The 19,859-nt window shown below is 44.3% G+C and overlaps 1 protein-coding gene across 5 annotated transcripts; it reads left to right on the top strand.

Moving 5' to 3' along the window:
* The first annotated feature begins 3,089 nt into the window (after window positions 1-3,089).
* On the top strand, window positions 3,090-19,392 carry ZNF792 (zinc finger protein 792). 5 transcript variants are annotated; one of them, XM_082607031.1, is made up of 5 exons: window positions 3,090-3,470; window positions 12,095-12,935; window positions 14,044-14,170; window positions 15,065-15,187; window positions 15,801-19,392. In XM_082607031.1, the coding sequence occupies exons 3-5, from the start codon at window positions 14,137-14,139 to the stop codon at window positions 17,423-17,425; spliced, it is 1,782 nt and encodes a 593-aa protein (XP_082463157.1). In that variant the 5' UTR covers window positions 3,090-3,470; window positions 12,095-12,935; window positions 14,044-14,136; the 3' UTR covers window positions 17,426-19,392. The 5 variants fall into 5 exon arrangements, with proteins under 5 accessions (XP_082463157.1, XP_082463156.1, XP_082463154.1 ...); XM_082607030.1 differs by having other exon boundaries at window positions 11,796-12,935; XM_082607028.1 differs by lacking the exon at window positions 12,095-12,935.
* Window positions 19,393-19,859: the final 467 nt, after the last annotated feature.

The following is a 19,859-nucleotide window of genomic DNA, read 5'->3' as shown; positions in this document are numbered from 1 at the left end:
GTCTTAGCCACTGGACCGCCAGGGAAGTCCCAGCATATTGTTTGAAGATGGTTATCTTCTGAGAAACAGACAGGAGAAGGGCTCTGAAGACAAAGTAGGAGTTGCCTTCGTGTAACAAACACTTCCATTTGTAAGGGAAATCTCCATTCGTGTCTCCCTGGAAAAGAAGGATAAGCAAATCTCTAGAAACTCTTATTGGGTGGAGATTTAAATGTGTATCACAATCACCCTTGTTTACTTTGCTATTCCTGGTAACCTCCCATAACTGACTCTTCCTACTCTCAACATCCTCTTTGGTCTTTTTTTTTTTTTTTTATGGGATTTTTCTTAAATTTATTTATTTTTGGCTGCATTTGGTCTTCATTGCTGTGCACAGACTTCCTCTAGCTGCAGAAAGTGGGGGCTACTCTTCGTTGTGGTGGGCGGGCTTCTCATTGCAGTGGCTTCTCTTGTTGCGGAGCTCAGGCTTTAGGCATGTGGGCTTCAGTAGTTGTGTCATGTGGGCTCAGTAGTTGTGGCTTGTGGGCTCTAGAGCGCAGGCTCAGTGGTTGTGGCACACGGGCTTAGTTGCTCCGTAGCATGTGGGATCTTCCTAGACCAGGGCTCAAACCCATGTCCCCTGCATTGGCAGGCAGATTCTTAACCACTGCACCACCAGGGAAGCCCTCTTCTTTTGTCTTTAGCTGAAGATGTTATTTAAGGTGAGGGTTTCAGCCATTTTGGCGAGTTACTCAATTTTTCCGGGTCTCTCCCACGTATACATGATATTAAGCCTTGTTTGATTTTCTCCTGCTAATCCGTCTCATGTCAATTTAATTCTTAGATGAGTCAGAAGAACCTAAAAGAGTAAAGACAAATTTCTTCCTCCCTGACACATGGTAATCCCATCATTCTATCTCCACAAGGAAATATTATTCATGTTTCATACAGATAATGAATAGTTGTATTAATCAGATACACTACTCTCTCAGATCCTCATTCCTAGAAATACAGAGCTTTCACCTGGAATCACTTTTCGTTGTTCTTAAATACAATCTTTAGAATTGCATTTTCTGCAGATTAATTTTCCATTTTTTTGGATTGAAATAATCTTATTTTATAAAAATGGAAAATTCTTGAAAGATGCTTTTACTCTGTACAGAAATCTAGGTTGGTAGTTGTTGTGGTCTGAACACGGGTTGGAAAAGAATTTCCAGACATAAGGCAGAATGTAAAGAAGACAGAATTTATTAGAGGGAAGGGTCGCTGCCAGAACAACAGGCCGACTTCCTAATAGTCTGGGAGAGTCGAGCCCAAACATGTGCTATTGATCAGTTTTTATAGCCAGAAAACAAAGGAATGGTCTGAGGTGAAAATTTTGTTTACTAATTGGCCGAGGCACATATACCTTCCTTCTATAGGGTGGGAGTGGGACAGGGCAGATGCCTTTCCTTATTTGGGACAGGTCCTGCTGCCCAGGTGGGCGTCGCCCAGGTGGGCTCAGGAATTTCGTAACCATCGCAACATGGTGGGGAGGGCGAGTAAGAGTCCGGTAGGGGGTGTAACGCTGACACTTTTTCAGGCAGGGTCGTCCCTTGTCCTTGGAGCACCAGAGTAGCAATTCCTTCAGGGGAAGGAATGTATGTATTGGGAATACACAGCTGTGTATTGGGAATGAGAGATGACAGATAACTTATTTTGTTTATAATCTCCTGGTCTTAGGTTAGGTTGGGAGCGTAAATACTAAGACTGAGATTGAACCAGTGACTAGATGGGGTTTGGGTTGTCATATAAAAGAGAGGCTGAGAGTATTGACTGGGTAGGAGTAGTAAATGGGTTAACAAATTGTTCTTGAAACTGGTTATATTCTCACCAATCCTTTTTTCTCTTTCTGTTCACCAAGCTTCCCTTACATTTAATTTGGACCATGTACATGAGCTTGGGGTGTCGACTGAAAAAAAATGCACCACTTAAAATTGAAGAATTATGTTATATTTGGGGCATTACCGAGGACTATAGCCCGGGAAGGCGGCCTCTCAGAGAGCTCTGAGGAACTGTTCAGAAGAGGTAATGGAGGAGCCAAGATGGACACAAATTTTTACTGAAAAAAAAAAAGTAGTCAAACATCAAAAGATTACTGCTAATCACAAAAAAAAGACTTAAAAAAATATTTATTTATCTATTTGGCTGCGCCAGGCCTTAGTTGCAGCGTGCAGGATCTTTTAGAGGCGGCATGTGGGATCTAGTTCTCTGACCAGGGGTGGAACCCGGGCCCCCTGCATTGCAAGCACAGAGCCTTAGCCACTGGACCACCAGGGAAGTCCCCAGACATCTTAAGTTAATGATTTCAGTGTCTTTCTATGCATGGGAAGATGCAAGTCTGGGCTCACTAAAATTATTCTTTAGCTATGCAGAAACTATGTGCCAGGCCCTGTTACCTACCTTGAGATATGTAGTGTTATTTCCCCCATTTTATTTACTGAATGTTAATGAGAGTCCCCTTTCCCTAAACTGGAGTCCCCCGGAAGGCTTGTTGACACACAGAAGGCTGGGTCCCACCCCCAGGAGGATTTCTAAGTGTCTAGGTTTAGGTTATTGCCTGAGAACTTGCATTTTAAACAAATTCCCAGGTGATGCTGACGTTACGGGTTTGAGATGCACTGAATTAGAGCAACATTTAATGTTAGTACACAAAGAACCCGTAAATTAGATATTAGCTTCATTTTTCCATGTGAATCAGGGTCCCCGGGAGCCTGAAAGGTAAAGGGGCCAGCTACGCCCACACAGGTACCAGTGGGTCTCATATTACAGACCTCTGAGGGCGGTTGGGACTTGGCCCCAGAGGCCTGGGGACAGCCCCTTAAGGAGGTGCAGCTCGGCCAATGTCAACCAGCAAGGTCCGCTCTCCTGCCCCGCCTGCCTCCCTCCCGCCTCTCCCCCGCCGCCCCCGACCAGCCTGGCCGGATGCAGGACAGAAAACACGATCCAGGAGGCTGTGCCGGTGCGTCACTGGCTGGCGCTGGGCCAATGACAGCCCCGGGGAGTGTCGTTTCTTAGGGCCGAGGAGGTGGGGGCCGGAACTTCCTGCGTTTCAGGGCCGTTTCAGGGCAGCAAGTCATTTCCCCGGGCCGGTGCGCCCCGAGCCGTGCGCCCGGGGCTGGGCCAGTACCGCTCTTCCCAGCTGGTTTTCCGGAGCGGGAGGGGAAGGACAGGGAGGCCAGGACCCTCCTCCGCGCCTTTGAACTAGTCGTGAGGCCCTGGGACGCGGTGTCCGCCAGGGTCCCGTCGGGCCGCGCGCTCTCCGCGGCCCCAGCGGCGGCATCGGGCTCTGGGTGCCCTTGACCCCGGGGAGACTGAAGTGCCACCTCGCCCCGGGCAAGGCGAGGCGGTGCTAGGCTGAGCCCGCGACACCCGCCTCGGTCGCCCGCCTCTTAGGGCCCCTGCGTCCACGGGCTGCGATGGCGGCGGCGGCGCTGATGGACCCGGCGAAGGTGAGTGGATGGGCTTCAGGCCCTCAGCCGCTCAGCCCCCCACCCTCACGTGCCCGGCGCCGGGGTATCAAAGATGGGCGATGCCCTACGACTTGACTTCTTTTTCATCTTTCTGCTTTTGAGTCCCGGGTCTCCGAGGGTTGGAGGTGGGGAGCAGTCCCTCCCAGCCTAGGGTCCTGAATCCAGGCCAGGTATTATAGAGAGCAGTTCCCATTTCTAAACTCTAGTGGGATGAGGTGGGAAAGGGTTTCCTAGGCACGGGAACCAGCACGTGCAAATGCCTGATTGAACAGGGAGTGTTCAGAGAGCAGGTGGGCTGAAGTCAGCCCTAGAATGGCGGGGTGGGGAGCTGGGCTCTCTACTGAGAGTGTTGGGAGGCACAGAAGGTTTAGAGCAGAGGAGGAAGATGATCTGACTTCGGTCTTAGCAGGGCCCTAAGGATGCTGAGCGGAAAATTGACTGCGGGCTGAGGGTGAAGGCGGGGAGAGCAAGGAGTAGGCTGTTGCAATACTGCAGCCCACGTGACTAGGGCAGGTGGCTGGAGGCCGAAGGAGCGACTGGATTCTAGGTGTGTCTTTTAAGCTAGTCTGACCAGATTTTCTGATGTGGAGGCTGACAAAGAAAAGAGGTGACGTGATGGTTTTTGGTTTTAGCAGCTGGAAGGATGGATGAACCATCAACTGAGAAGGGGAAGTTGGCTGTAGGAGGAATTTTCAGTGGAAACAGAAGAAGTTAGGTTTTGGCCATGTTGAACTCTGAAGTTCCAGGGACCCCTGCGTGAAGTTGAAGGTTGAGCAGCCAGACACACAGTTATGGTGTTCTGAGGAGGCTTAGTTTAGGTTACGAGACACCAAATATACAAAGGGACAATTGACAAACTATATATAAAATAGAGCTCTGACCCACAACCTGCAGCAATCTGCCCAGGCAACCAACCCTCTTATCTACAATAAACAACCCAGGAAGCCATCCTGCTGAAAGTTAGACTTGCAGGAAGCCAGATTGCTATCTCTAGTGACAATCCAGAAAGTTAAACAATAACTTCTGTAACAATTGGCCCCAAAAGACGAGGGCTTAATAGCTGACAACTCCTCTAATTTTTGTTCCTACTTCCAACATAGGACCAACCAGAGAAAGCCAAATATGCACCCCTAACCAATCACATAGGATGCCCTGCGCCTAGTTAGCCTGCCCACAGCTTCCCCATGCCAACAGGGCATACCTGAAGCCTTCCTTTTTTTTCCACTTATAAAGCTTTCCCGCTCCTCTGCCTGCCTCTGAGTCTGTACCAGAACATAAGCGATTGACTCTCTTTCTATAGCAAACTCAGAGTAATTAGCCTTTGCTGTTCTCATTTGGTTGGTCTTTATTTTCACAGTTAGAAACACTGAGGGACTTCCCTGGTAGTCCAGTGGTTAAGACTGCACGCTTCCACTGCAGGGGGGGCTGGGTTCGATCCCTGGTCGGGGAACTAAGATCCCACAGGCCGTGCGGCGTGGCCAGAAAAAAAAAAAAAGAAAAAAAAAAAAGACACAACCAAGATGTGGCATCTGGTGTGTGGGCAAGGGTGTGTCGGATTTAGGAGGGTGAAACTTCAGGTCATGGTGGCAGTGATGTTAGGGGGAACGGGGAGGGTGGGGCCTGAGAACTGAGAACGGGGTATCTTGCTGGCTTGTTTGGCATCGTAAAGACAGAAGAGGGAGAGTTAGTGTTCATGGTGGTGGTTGGGCAGGGGGCTGTGTGTAGGGAAAGCTGGGTCTGGCAGGTGGCCAAATTTTCCTGGGGGCATAGATATGAGAAGGGGGGCTGAGGCTTCGTAGTACTGGAGGTTGTTTTTCAGTGAGGCCTGGGCTGGTGCTCATTCAGAACGTCTTCGTTCTCACCAGGGCTTTGTGGACCCTTGAGGGGGCCGGGGGATTTTCAGTCAGGCTGGGGAATCAACTCAGGGGCAAATGGGGCAAGGTGAGAGAGCCGTTAGACCCTGGTGGGTGGGGGGTAGGAGGACCGGAGAGGTTGGCTTCTGAATGAGTGATTGATGAAAGGACAGAAGAAAAGGGCCAAGGGCGTCTGATGTAGTCCTGGGTGGCTTGGATTGAAGCCAGGAACGGGGCCGCGTGGGGAGGCCTTCACATCAAGGGTGGATGTTGCCCTTGGCAGTGGGAGCCACAGAAGGTCTGGGGGCAGGATGGGATCATGGCTGTATTTGCCAAGAATTCTCTGGACTGTCAGGGAGGGGGGAACTCCTTTGAGTTCTTGTGGCTAGACTAATAATAAAAGTAATATTAACAGGAGAAAAACAAATTTTAATGCACATGAAGGTCTCACAGAAATGGGACCTAAAAAGTCGCCAAAGCAGGCAGCTTTTATACTTATTAGACAAGGAAACAATACACTTGTGAGGAACTGACTGGACAAAGAAACTTAGGTTTTGGGTGCCCAATTAGTGAAGAAGCTAAACAAAGTTCGGGTTTCAGGTAGTAAATTAAAGAAGTAACAGGGTTTATTTACATAGGTTTCTTGGCCCAAATTCCCTATTTTTGGCAATAAGGGTGTTCTTTTTTTTTTTTTTTTTTAATGTTTTTATTTATTTATTTGGCTGCGCCGGCTCTTAGTTGCTGCATGCGGGCTCTTAGTTGCGGCACGCAGGATCTTAGTTCCCCGACCAGGGACTGAACCCGTGCCCTAGGCAGTGAAAGCGAGGAGTCCTAACCACTGGACTGCCAGGGAAGTCCAAATAAGGATGTTCTTAATGTCCAGGTGCAGGGAGTGCACTTTTTACGTGAGAAATTTATTTCCTGTTTTCAGGGAGACAGAAAGGAGGGTCAGAGTGTCCCTTGCGTTGGCTGTTTCTTCAGTAACTTTAATTCAAAATAATCAATATGCCATTGAGAAACAGTTAGGGGAGGCCTACCTCGGGTCTGACAGTTCCCTCCTCAAACTCGTCCTCTGTGGAGAGAGAGAATGGGTTAGTGGAGTCCTACAGTTCATTGAACCATTTTCTTAGCTCTGAGAACAGGTTAGTTCAGTTAAACAGTTATACCTTATTTTAGGAGGCAGTGATGCAGGGGGGCTCCCAAAGGTAGGCCTATGGTGCAAGCAATCAGGTATTTAATAAGAGACATTTCTAGGGAATCCAAAGAAAAACAAAGGTTAATGATCGGAGCAGATTATAAACCAGTTTATAGACCAGGATGCAGTCAGTCAAGAAGATTTCTCGATGTCAGGGTTGAAGTATCTTTTGCAGTTTGAAATGTCTCTGATGTCACCAGGTGTTCAGGAAAACTTTCTGAGTGACTCATAAAGTAAAAGGCATGAGGATAGTTTAAATATGAGCCGAGGTGGCAATTTCTCTGAAGTTCATCAAGTCGTTCAGATTCAATTTGCAGGGCTTCAGGGAAAGGGCAGTTTTAGTTCTTGATGATTCCAAACTCAGTTTTACCTCTCAGTGATTCCAACTCAGAAGGGTGAGAGAAAATTGGAAACATTAAAGAGCTGTACCCAGATATTGGAGGAAACTAGAAAAATTCAGGATCCAGTCCAGTTTTCAGGTAAATGACAAAACCTCAATGAAAACTAATAGCACTAGAATCATATATACAAGTGTGCATTATAGTTTCTATTGAAACATAATTTTGTTCTCTAAAATCACTCTCATTTCTACCAAAGATAGCCAAATTAAGAGGAATTTGTTTGCAGAGTAAGTCTAGAGTCCATAAACTCAGCCTGATTATTTATACAAGTCCAGCAAGAATAGGGCTTAGCCATATAGGCTCTTCTGAATCTGCTTTGCTGGAACTTTTCATAAGGAATTTCCAGATTGAACTCTTAATAGCCTCTCGAGGCCAGGAAGCCACGTCAGACTTATCATCAGACTTGCCTGTAATACCTATAGAATTGGGTGAGTTCCTCTCTTGAGATCCCCCAAATATCCTGAGGTTCCTGTGCCTGCCAGAAGTGACCGTCCTTACTCACGTGGTAAGGTGCTGGGAACCCTGTTAGCAAGGTACCAGGATGCTTTTCCAAAGGACTTGATTGGCCCATAAAGTCAATTTTGGGAATTCCCTGGTGGTCCAGTGGTTAGGACTCCTCACTTTCACTGCCTAGGGCGCGGGTTCAGTCCCTGGTCGGGGAACTAAGATCCTGCAAGCCGCACAGCCAAAAAGAAAAGAAAATAATAATAATTTTAAAATAAAGGCAATCTTAGTTCCTTCAAGCTGTCTGTCCTATCTGAGTCTACCTGTGTCTCTCTCAAACATGACTTTCCAGTCAAAGCCTTGGCAAGATAACCAGTGTTTCTAATTGTGTCCTATTATAAGGAGAACAGATTCTTATTGAACTTATGCAAGTAACTATATTGCTAAGAAAATAATACTCACAGAGAGTTTCTGAATTCTGGAGAGATCAGGTAGGGGGAAAAAGATAAATGTTTCATTTTTGCTTGCAAAGGTATAATTTACCAAATTGCTGTAAATCTTAAAAAAAAACTTCCTTGTATTTGGAAAACAAAAGGTTAAAAATCAGTAATATTTTAAACAAAAAGTCACAAAAATTACAATCATATTCATCAGTTCATTCAATCCCATGTAATTAATTCTTGTTCTGCTCTGAGTCCAGTTCTTCCGTTAGTTCTGTTGACTTTGCCTGATGATTGAGGATGAGAGCAACAGTGATACTTCCATGAAGTTTGTGAGATTTTTTTTTAAGGCTCATATGATTTGCCCCGTAAGGTGGATGCCTCGATCACTGGAGATTGTGGAAGGTATACCCAAATGGAAAACACATTTTTAAAAACCGTTTCTTTGCCCTTGTGAGGGCATCAGCCTTGCAGCAAGGGAGGGCTTCAATCCATCTGGAAAACATACATGTAATAATAAAAACATTCTGATAACCCTTATGTAGTGGCAGTTGAATGAAGTACAGCTGCAGGTGCTCAAAGAGTCCAGAGGGAATATGTCAGGCCTCTGGGGACAAAAATTGTTTTTCCCCAGGGTTATGGACTTGACAGGTCAGACATTGCTGGTAGACTGTTTTTGCAATTTTATGGAAATCTTCCTGCCAATGTCTATTTAAGTGCATCTTAAAGGCACTATGGTGGGTGAAGGGATGCAAGAAAAAAAAAATGAGGTTCGCCAGGGAGCTGGGAAGAACCAAATAGCCATCTTGCGTTTCTCATAGCCCTGACTGTTCGTTTAATTTACAGCTATTTTACCCATTTTAATTTCTCTTATTCAGAAGTAGACTGTTGCCATGGTACAAGGACATAAGAATGGCAAAATCTGGCAATAAGGGGTCAGGTTTTTTGCAGAAGCAGAATGGATTTTATCTACATGTGCCACAGTCTTTACAGATTCTGTTGCTGCTGCCTTTGCATGACAGTCAGTGCATTTCCCTGATACCTGGGTTCAATCCCTTTAGTATGAGTCTCCATTCTGATGACAGATAACATTTTATGCCAAGACATATATGACTTCAGGAATTTCACATAATTTCTGGAACACTTAGAATACATACTTATACAGACACAACATAAAGAAGACTTAACATGACTTCTAATGTGACAACAGTTTCCATATAATTTAACATATTAAATGCACCTAATTAGTTTAATATCTTTTTATAAGGAGAGAGAATAAATCTTTGAGGGTATTTCAGAGGGCCCCTGAAATGTCTCACGTCTCAAAGTTAGTTCTAAGTCAAAAAGTTTTCATTTAGAATTTGATTTGGGAGAAGTTTGTCAAAAATATCAAAAAATATTTGACTTAAATAGGTCGCTGTGAAGCAGTGCTTCGTTATCCATGTAACCAAAGTAATAATTAAAGACTTCTTAGGCAAATATAGAAGGTTATATAGTTCTGAGCAAAATTTAGGTCTTTTAATAGCGATAGGACTGGGTTTACTTACTGAATCAAAGACCTGATAAAGATATAGAACATAAGTAATTACTTTGACAAGACAGAAGATCTTTGTTTTTTTTCTAGGCACATTACTTAAAGGTAAAGAAAAACCTTTCATAATCTCTTATTATCAAGAGCAGACCAATAGAAAACAAAAACAAACAACCAAAAAAACTTTGTTCTTTTAACAGAGAGAAAAACAAATTCCAATTTTATACCAGTTTACTTTGATATTAAAACTTATTTACATAATTAAATTCATTCTAATCTTATTCAGTCATGACCACACATAAAATTCCTTTCCAAAGAATCCTTTATTCACAAACTTACAATTGTCCATTTTAGTTTGTCCCTTGTTTTCTTTCCCATTTAGAACTAATCAGCTTTAGGACAAAATCACTTTCTTTTTCCGTAATAAAAATGTCTCCATACCTTTTCTTATCCCTTATTATATCTGCAGCTTTAACCACATATATTAATTGGAATCCTAATCCTTTGAAATTTTAATTTTTTAGTGAAAACAAAGAAGTAAACAATTGTGAACTTTATTAACATTTTGTGGCGTGACAAACATAAATACGTTTTATAATTTCTAGAAACATGCTATTTCATAGTACAATCTTTCAATAAAGCACAAGATATATTTACTAGAGCCAAACATACTTAGTTTCTCTGTATCAAGAGGCAACAAGTAGGTATAAACTTAGACTTGTTTAGAAACTACTGTTTCAGTACTTTATCGTATTTGGAAATGATTTAGACATCCAGTTAATTCCCATCATTTAATTTAATGTAGCAAAACTCTAAGGGTATAAATTACCAAACAGATTTAGGAAACTATTTAAATGGACATATCATAAAACAACTATTGTCTAAAAGTTCACCTAAAAACTCATCACATTTATATCTGTTCAATTTATTTATTTTTAACAATCAGATTACTCATGAAAATTTCATGAGACATTAAAGCAGTTAGTCATTATCTTGTTTGTTTGTTTGCTGACAAACTGCAACAGAGACAACATTAGCCCGTTTGACTAGTACACCCAGGTAGAACAAAGGTTGTTTATCTACATTACGTTTAATGCTAACTCTGAAGATATACCTGTATTAATTTAACCAACAAGTAGCTTTTATTTACTAAAGATTATGAAAAACGTTTGGGTTATTTTTTATGACATATTTGAGACTTTTTATATAAAAAAGTCTTTATTTAAGCCAATTAAATAGAGCTCTTTTACAGATTAATTTTGGCAGTGCCATCCAGAGGTAACATACACATATAGACATAAAGATAAACTCAACCAGAGATCTCATAGTTCTCATTTTAAAACTTTAGTCATGAATTAGGTACAATAGAAAACTCACTGGTTTATCAGTAACTGTTGGAATGAATTAGATTATTTGCTCAGCTAGCTAGTCTTTTATTATTTGTGTAGAAGACTTTTAAGATCTGGGGCTTCCCTGGTGGCGCAGTGGTTGAGAGTCCGCCTGCCAATGCAGGGGACACGGGTTCGTGCCCCGGTTCTGGAAGATCCCACATGCTGCAGAGCGGCTGGGCCTGTGAGCCATGGCCGCTGAGCCTGCGCGTCCGGAGCCTGTGCTCCGCAGCGGGAGAGGCCACAACAGTGAGAGGCCCACATACCGCAAAAAAAAAAAAAAAAAAAAAAAAAAAATCTGTATTTGCCCTTGACAAGCAATTCTAGGGAGGCTGTGACTTTAGTTTGAGCAAGAAAGTCCTTTTAACAGTGGGTGTTTGAAAAAGTCTCTCTCTCTTTTTTCTTTTAATTTCAGGTTTTACTGATTGAATTAGTCCGGGCTTAGGCTCAGGCTCTTTGGGCTGTGTTTACATTCAAATACATGACTTATAACTTGAAGGGACAGAGAAAGAAAATATGTTTTGGAGTATACTTGACTATTATCATAGGTCTTAGGGTAATTATTATTAAATGTTTTTCTTAAGTACAGGACAAGTTTGCGCCAATATCCTGATCTACTATAATATCTGCAAGCATTTTGAGAGGACTAGGTGAGACCTTGGGACGAGTAAAGTTCGATGGGCTTTGACTTGTTTCTAGAGTTGTACTTCTGGTTTTGTAGAGCTTTGTAACACAAACTTTGTAAGACAAAGACAGTTGTTTCTATAAACGCTTAAATATTGGCCTCCAGCCCATTTATTTTCTGATTATTTGTAGGAGAGCCTGGGAAATTGCTGAGAAGATGGGGTGATTTTTAAGAAGGAGAATTTATGTTGGATTTTTGTTTTAAGTCTAATTTCTGGGTTTTTTTTATTATCTTAATAAGGGATTCTCTAAGACTAGTCGTTATACCTTTTTTTCTCTTTTTATAGAGAATTTGGTCCTCCCATAAGTACCAATATGACAGCTGTTTATTATGAGAGCTCTCAATTGTTTTTTCCTTTTAAATATAGCCAATTTAAAGGATCTGTCATCTGGCCATTGACGAGTAGGATCTTATATTTTCACACAGTGACTGATACCAATAAGTGTTTTATTATGGCTTAACCAAAGATGCAAGAGGCATCTCACAAGAAGAGTATATAGCCCTCACAAGATCCAAAAAGCCCACTCCCAGAATTAGTCTAAGAAGGTAGAACCCCTTTGTTGCTACAGGTGGTGAGAATGGTGTAGGGAAAATGGTGTCTCCAGCGTCCCACAAAAATCTGGGGCGCCTCCAGCCATAAAACCGATAATTTATGGTATCCGACAGGCACTACTGGAATGGGACTTTTCCAGCACTAACAACCAATGAAGGTTGCGATGACAGAGGCCCGTTATGGACTGGGACGCCTTATGACAAAGTCCCCTGAGAGCTGGTATGGCTGGACAAAGAGCTTGGCTGCCAGATGCACCCCAGTGAATGCACCTTCTGGATGGCAGAGACCAGAGACAGTATTCTCACTGGACACAAAGCCAAGCTCTGAGGACATAAAACAAGATGGAAAGAAAAAACCTCGTCTTTTTTTTTTTTTTTTTTTTTTTTTTTAATAAAGAACCCAGAGCAGGACTTGCCTGGTGGCGCAGTGGTTAAGAATCCGCCTACCAATGTAGGGGACAAGGGTTTGATTCCTGGTCCAGGAAGATCCCATAAGCCACGGAGCAACTAAGCCCGTGCGCCACAACTACTGAAGCCTGTGTGCCTAGAGCCCATGCCAAGAGAAGCCACCGCGCACAGCAACAAAGACCCAACGCAGCAAAAAAAAAAAAAAAGAACCCAGAGCAAAGTTTGTCTAAACAGATGCCGGTCTGGTGAGAACTGCTAATTCACCAGTGTGTGAGGCTGGCTTGAACAGCAGGCTCATAGGGCCTATGCCTGTGTTCTGCCCTCTGGTTCCTCCTCGTGACAAACAACACGACAGACAGAGACAGAGAAAAACAGTGACCATCTCTGGGAGGTGAAGGATGAGGACTCCCAAGTCACTAATACAAGGAACGAACCAGCTCCACAAATATTTTCTCCTGCTAATCTAAATTTAGAGACAGAGAAAGGGGAGTCTCACCACTTTCCCTCCCACCAGAACTTGCAGGCAGAGACCCGGGAGGCCGACTGGGTAAGAAATCTTATTACCTTCTGCAGTCTTTGTCAGATGCCCCCGGATCTACAGCATCCTCAGGGCAGGAAGCAGGCTCCAGCCAGCCTCCTGCCTGGCTCACCAACTGTCAGGAAGGGGGAAATTTCCCCCTCTACCCCTCTTTTGAGATTTTGTGGCTGGACTAATAATCAGATTGACACAAGACAGATTAATAGGTGAAAAGGAAACAAATTTTAATTCCTGCGCATGGAGGTCTCATAGAAATGGGACCTAAGAAGTGGCCAAAGCAGGCAGCTTTTATACTTTTTGGACAAAGAACCAACAAACTTATGAGGAATTGACTAGACAAAGAAATTAGGTTTGGGGTACCCAATTAGTGAAAAATCTAAACAGAGTTTGGGCTTCAGGTAGTAAATTAAAGAAGTAACAAAGTTTGTTTGTATAGGCTTCTTGTCCCTGAAATCCCTATCTTTGGTGATAAGGGTGTCTTTCTCCCTCCAGATTGAGATAGAAAGACACCCTTTTACATGAGACATTCATTTACTTTTACATGAGAGGTTCATTTCTTGCTTTCAGGGAGAGAGAAAGGAGTGTCCCCCTTGTGCTGGCCGTTTCTTAAGTAAATTTAATTCAAAATAATCAATATGACATTGAGGCACATTTTGGGGTGCCCTACCCTGAGCCCCAGCGATACCATGTAAAGAGTGACAGCGCATGGAGATGGCTATGATGTGGGCTGGGATGGGGAGGGGGTACAGCAACAATGGGGATGCAGTGGTGAGGTCCAGGGTTTGAGGAAATGTACAGTCCAAAGAGTGATATGCATGTGGGGAGGGCATGTGAGCTGTTTCCCCCAGGGCCCTGGTACGGGGGATTATGGAGAAGATTGAGCCCATGTTTGTTTGTATCTGGAAGGCATGACATCGGCGACACTAGGGGCCCTGCACTTCGGGCCCAGAGCATTGCTGGCATTGCTGTGGGCTGAAAAAGCAGTCATAGAAGGCATGGAACCAGGGCCTGGGATCTCCTCTGAGTTGGGAAGCTGGGGAGGAGGGTGAACAGGGGGTAGACAGGGAGTCCTGAGGAGAGAAGCTGATCATGGAATGAACTGTCCCCATCATGGCAGGACTGTGTGACCTTTGAGGACGTGACCATTTACTTCTCCCAGGAGGAGTGGGGACTCCTTGATGAGGCTCAGAGACTCCTGTACTGCGATGTGATGCTGGAGAACTTTGCACTGATAGCCTCACTGGGTAAGGCTTTCACACCCACCCAGGTGTCCTCAGCTCATCTCTGCCCATCCTCTTTTCCCAAGAAGAGGCTCTTTCCTTCCCACAGCCAGACTGTGGGCACTGCTTCCTTCCCCCCACCTTTTTTTAAAAAATAAATTTATTTATTTTATTTATTTATTTTTGGCTGCGTTGGGTCTTTGTTGCTGCGTGCGGGCTTTCTCTAGTTGTGGAGAGCGGAGGTTACTCTTCATTGAGGTGTGCAGGCTTCTCCTTGCAGTGGCTTCTCTTGTTGAGGAGCACGGGCTCGAGGCACGCAGGCTTCCATAGTTGTGGCACGTGGGCTCAGTCGTTGTGGCTCACAGGCTCTAGAGCGCAGGCTCAGTAGTTGTGGCGCACGGGCTTAGTTGCTCCGTGGCATGTGGGATCTTCCCAGACCAGGGCTCCAACCCATGTCCCCTGCATTGGCAGGCGGATTCTTAACCACTGTGCCACCAGGGAAGTCCCCCTTCCCCCCTTTCTGGTATATGTGCCGTGGGTTCCAGAGCTCAGCTGTGTACAGGGTCCCACGCTCTCCCCAAGCAGCCCCAACACCTGCTGCCCTGAAGCCTTGTGGGGAAGGGTCTCAGAAGGAAGAGTCTTGCAGTCAGCCTAGTGGATCCCGTCTGACTCGGCCACTGCCCGCCTGGGTGATCGTCCAGATCTATGACAGTTCTGTTCTGCTCTTTTCCTTTAACTAACATTTCCTAAGGCCTGACTGCCAGGAATTCTAGGCACTGGTAGTTACTATTTGCTATGACCACTGAGATGTTCCTTGTGTGTTCCTTTTGTAATATTTTGTTTTCTTTCCTATGGTCTATTGTGGGGTAGTTCACCAGGGCAAGTGCTGGCCCCTTACCTGTCCTGTCTTCCCCATAGGACTTACATCTTTCAGGTCTCATGTAGTTGCCCAGCTGGAGATGGGGGCAGAGCCCTGGGTGCCTGACCAAGTGGACATGACGTCAGCCATGGCAAGAGGGGCATATAGAGGGCTTGGCTCAGGTAAGTGACAGATGGGGGACCATGTGACATCACTACTGTCTTCAAATCATACCTGCCACTTTTCTCGTGTTCATCGTTGTTTTGGTGCCAAAGCCTTATATCTCTTCCACCTTTCCTTTCCTGTTCTTGACACATTGCCTACTTGTCATTTCTGCTTTGACTTGGGGCCCCTGGCTGTGTCCCTCACTGTTTCCACAGCTCCCTCTGCAGCACTCTCCAATGTGGACCTGCACTTAATATGTCATGAGATGTACACATTTCCTCTTATAGTCCTTGAACACTAGCTAGCCAGTTGCAATCAGATTTTCCCGGGCCTGGACACATCCTTCTGCACAGTCCTCATGGATAACCAGCAGCCAGGGCTCCCCTGAAAAGCCTTTGTATAGAAGTGAGGAGGAGACTTGCCTTTCCACCTGATACTGTGCACATCTTTGTGTCCTTGCTCCTGGTAAGGCCTCCCCTATTTCGTGACCTTACCAGGCACAGCACATCAGAGAAGACCATTCCTTATCCTGACCTCAGGCCTTTCATCTTGCCAATAATCCCATGGACTCATTCCTGGATCAGACTTGCATTTGTGATTGGGTTGTCACCAGCATTTTTCTACTTTCAGATTTTTGCCATGGAACAGAGGGTGAGGAGTCACCTGCTGAGCTTAGTGTTTCTGTAGAAGTGTCACAGGACATGAATCCCAAGGTGGTTCCATCTACCCAGAAAGGCTATCCCTGTGACCCCTGTGGCCTACACCTGAAAGACACTGTGCACCCGGCCGAACACCAGGCAACACATCCCAGGCAGAAACCACATGTGTGTGAGGCATACAGGAGAGAGTTCAAGTTCAATGCCAACCTTCACCAACCACAGATGCAGCCAAACGTGGACAAGCCTATCGCAAGGAACGAAGGCAGCGCGTTGCTTGTGAAGAACTGCAGAGATGACACATCAAAGAAACCTTTCACACTGAGGGAGAGTGGGAAGGCCTTTGTGTCCAGATGTAGTTTTCTCCCGCACCAGGTCACTCCCCGTGTAGTGGAGCCACACCACAGCTCTGAAGGCGTGGTGGATTTTCCCACTATGCAATGCCGTAAGAAATGCAGTGAATTTCAGAACGCTCTCAGTGACAACTCCTCACTTGTTCAGCAGAGGACCCACACTGGAGAAAGGCCTTATGAGTGCAGCAAATGTGGGATATTCTTCAGCTACGCCGCTGGCCTCTTTCAACACCAGAGAGATCACAATCGAGGAAAGCCTTATGAGTGTGGTGAATGTGGGACATTCTTTAGCCAGCAGTCCAGTCTCATCAAACATCAGAGAGTTCACACTGGTGAAAGCCCTCATGTGTGCAGCGAATGCGGGAAATTCTTTAGCCGAAGCTCCAATCTTATTCAACATAAGAGGGTGCACACTGGAGAAAAGCCTTATGAGTGCAGTGAATGTGGGAAATTCTTTAGCCAACGTTCCAACCTCATTCACCATAAGAGGGTTCATACAGGTAAAAGTGCTCATGAGTGCAGTGAGTGTGGGAAATCCTTCAACTGCAACTCCAGCCTAATTAAGCATTGGAGAGTTCACACTGGAGAAAAACCTTATAAGTGCAATGAATGTGGGAAATTCTTTAGCCACTTTGATGGACTTGTTCAACATCAGATAGTTCACACTGGTGAACGACCCTATGGGTGCAGCGTTTGTGGGAAAGCCTTCAGCCGAAGCTCCGACCTCATGAAACATCAGCGAGTTCACACTGGTGAACGGCCTTATGAGTGCAGTGAATGTGGGAAACTGTTTAGCCAAAGCTCCAGCCTCAATAGCCATCGGAGACTTCACACTGGTGAACGGCCTTATCAGTGCCCTGAATGCGGGAAATTCTTTAGCCAACGCTCCAGCTTCAATAACCATCGGAGACTTCACACTGGTGAGCGGCCTTATGAGTGCCTTGAATGTGGGAAAACCTTCAGACAAAGTTCTAATCTGAGGCAGCACCAGAAAGTTCACAAACCAGATAAGCCATATAAGTGCAATGAATGTGAAAAAGCCTTCAGCCAAAGGTCTACCCTCATCCGGCATCAGAAAATTCACACCAGAGAAAGGAGTTCAGAGAACGTGCACCCTCCTTCTTCTGCACGACAGCACCCACTAGAGATTAACTCTGAGAGTGGTCTTTATGAGGGAGCTGTCAGCCAGAAGTTGAACCTTGTTCATCCAATTATCTATGCTGGAGAGATTCCCAATGGATGCTAGATATATTGGAAGCTTTCTGGAGCAAGGTTGCATTTTCTGACCACAGACTTTGCCAGAGTTTTTCTCACTGCTAATGTCTGTGGTAGAAGTCATCTCAGTTCTGCCCACTGGCAGGTCTCCAGAGTGTGCATCAGCCACTTTCCTGTGCTCACGAAAGACAGGCCTCTGTTTCCTCTTTCCAGGAGGGAATCATGAGTAGCCTGAGGCCATGGGAAGATGTCATTCCCTCCCCCTGTGACTGGTTTAGCTGTGGACATGACCCATCTTTGGCCATGAAGACCTGAGCTGGGTCCTACTGGCAGCTTGCAGAAGTTTCCCTTTTTCAAGGACATTTGTTTATCTTGTGTGATGCTTGTGATGGATTCATCCAGCTTCCACCTTACCCATCTTAACAACTATTTACATTGCTCTGGTTTGGGTGATAAGAGCCTTTTTGATAAAGCCACCTTTAATCTTCTGTGTTCTGATAACTGTGGAGTGGGTTGAGAACAGAATTAAGGTCTACCAAACTAAAGGGGTCTCCAAATTTATTGCCTCAGGGAAGAGCAGGATGGCAGAGTGCAGTTTTCAGTCCAGATTTGGCCTCATTTGTGTTGCTACCCAAGGCATCCTAGGGAAGCTTGTAGGGCTTTGTGGGCCTAATGTGGTCTGAATGGCATGAATTTTTGTGAATCAAAGATTACTCTGAGGAATGGGAGGTTGTGCAACCTCCAGTGCATCTGGAAGCAGCATGAGTTGGGCCCCTTGTTTACTGGGGATACCTCCTATTCCTTAGCACTGTTGAGTAGACACTGTTTACCTGGCCCCTGCCAAGGAGTTATATGCCCTTGATATCTAATGTTCCAGTATATGTCACCTACTGTAAGACTTACTGGGTCCAGTTGGCAAACTAGAGGGAATGTACTTGTTCTAAAAGTGCATCCACAAATGTTCCCTTAAATGTGACTGCAGGATTCAGGATTTGCAGAAGTTCTCAGGACCTCCAGACCTCTGTCCTTATGACTAAGTTCACCGGCAGAGCAAATTATCTAAAGGTTTTGTGGAATACTGCAGGCTCTCTGCATTATTCATGTCAAAGCCATTGCTGTGTTGGCAGGAAAATGAGGACTAAGAGAAGGTAGATCCTGTACCCCAGGGATGAGGCATTTGTGCCATAACCAGCCATCTCTACTGCCAACACATGAGGAGAGAGGTAGTAGAGTCAATATGGGGTTGCCAAATCTTCTAGTTTTCCAAAATGAGTAGGAGATCAGATCCTTATGTGCAACAATTTCTTTTAATGCTTTGTTGAGATATAATTTTCATGGAATAATGGGCTGTATGTATTTAATGTGTACACTTTGATAAGTTTTAAAATATGTATACACTCAGGGAACCAATACCACAATTATGATAATGAACTTATCTATCACCCACAAAGCTACCTCATGCCCCTTTACTATCCCTCCTTGCCTTCCCCAGGGAACCATTACCTACATCCCAAGGAAACCATTGATTTACCTTTTTTTTCCTCTATAGATTTGTTTGCCTTTCCTAGAATTTTATACAATTGGAATCATAAAGTATTTATACTCTATTTTTGGTCTGTTTTTTTTCATATAGCATAATCATCTTGAGAATCATCCATTCTGTGTGTATGAGTAGTTCATTCCTTTTACTGCTGAGTAGTGCTCTGTTGAATGAATACCACAGTTTTTATGCTTTTTTTTAATTAAAAAATATCTCATAAAATACACAACATAAAATTTACTGTCTTAACCATTCTTAGGTGCACGGTTCAGCGGTATTAAGTACAGTCATATTGTGCAACTATCACCATTATTCATCTCCAGAGTTCTTTACATTTTGCAAAACTGAAACTATACCCATTAAACAATAACTCCCTATTTCCCCCTTCCCCAAGCCCCTGAAAACCAATATTCTACTCTCTGTAATGGAATTTGACTACTCTAGTTATCTCATATAAATGGAGCTATATATTATTTGTCTTTTTGTGACTGGCTTATTTCACTTAGCATAATGTCCTCAAGTTTCATCCATGTTATAACATGTGTCAGAATTACATTACTTTTTAAGCTGAATAATATGCCATTGTATGTATATGTCATATTTTGCTTATTCATTCATCCCTCAATGGATACTTGATTTATTTCCACCTTTTGGTTATTGTAACTAATGCTGCTGTGAACTTGGGTGTACGAATCTCTCTTTGAAACCCTGCTTTCTATTCTTTTGGATATATACCTGAAAGTGGAATTACTGGATCATATAGTAATTATATTTTTAATTTTTTGAGGAAAAAAAATTGTGCTGTGTTTCCCACAGTGGCTATACCATTTTACAATTTCAGCAAGGGTCCTAATTTTTCCACATTCTCACTAACACTTGTTTTTTCGGATTTTTGTTTGTTTGTTTGTTTTGGATAGTATCTATC

This window comes from Mesoplodon mirus, assembly GCF_964341445.2.
Source record: "Mesoplodon mirus genome assembly, chromosome: 19".
Classification (NCBI taxonomy): Eukaryota; Metazoa; Chordata; class Mammalia; order Artiodactyla; family Ziphiidae; genus Mesoplodon; species Mesoplodon mirus.
Note: the sequence above shows the minus strand (reverse complement) of the source record. Positions and strands in the feature narration are given on the sequence as shown.

What these genes read in the sequence shown, in the direction of transcription:
- ZNF792 (XM_082607028.1), top strand. Translation starts at nt 3,438, where the DNA reads ATGGCGGCGGCGGCGCTGATGGACCCGGCGAAG. An exon ending in CGCTGATGGACCCGGCGAAG is followed by an intron (nt 3,471 to 14,043) that starts GTGAGTGGATGG and finishes CCATCATGGCAG; the next exon opens with GACTGTGTGACCTTTGAGGA. An exon ending in TGCACTGATAGCCTCACTGG is followed by an intron (nt 14,171 to 15,064) that starts GTAAGGCTTTCA and finishes TCTTCCCCATAG; the next exon opens with GACTTACATCTTTCAGGTCT.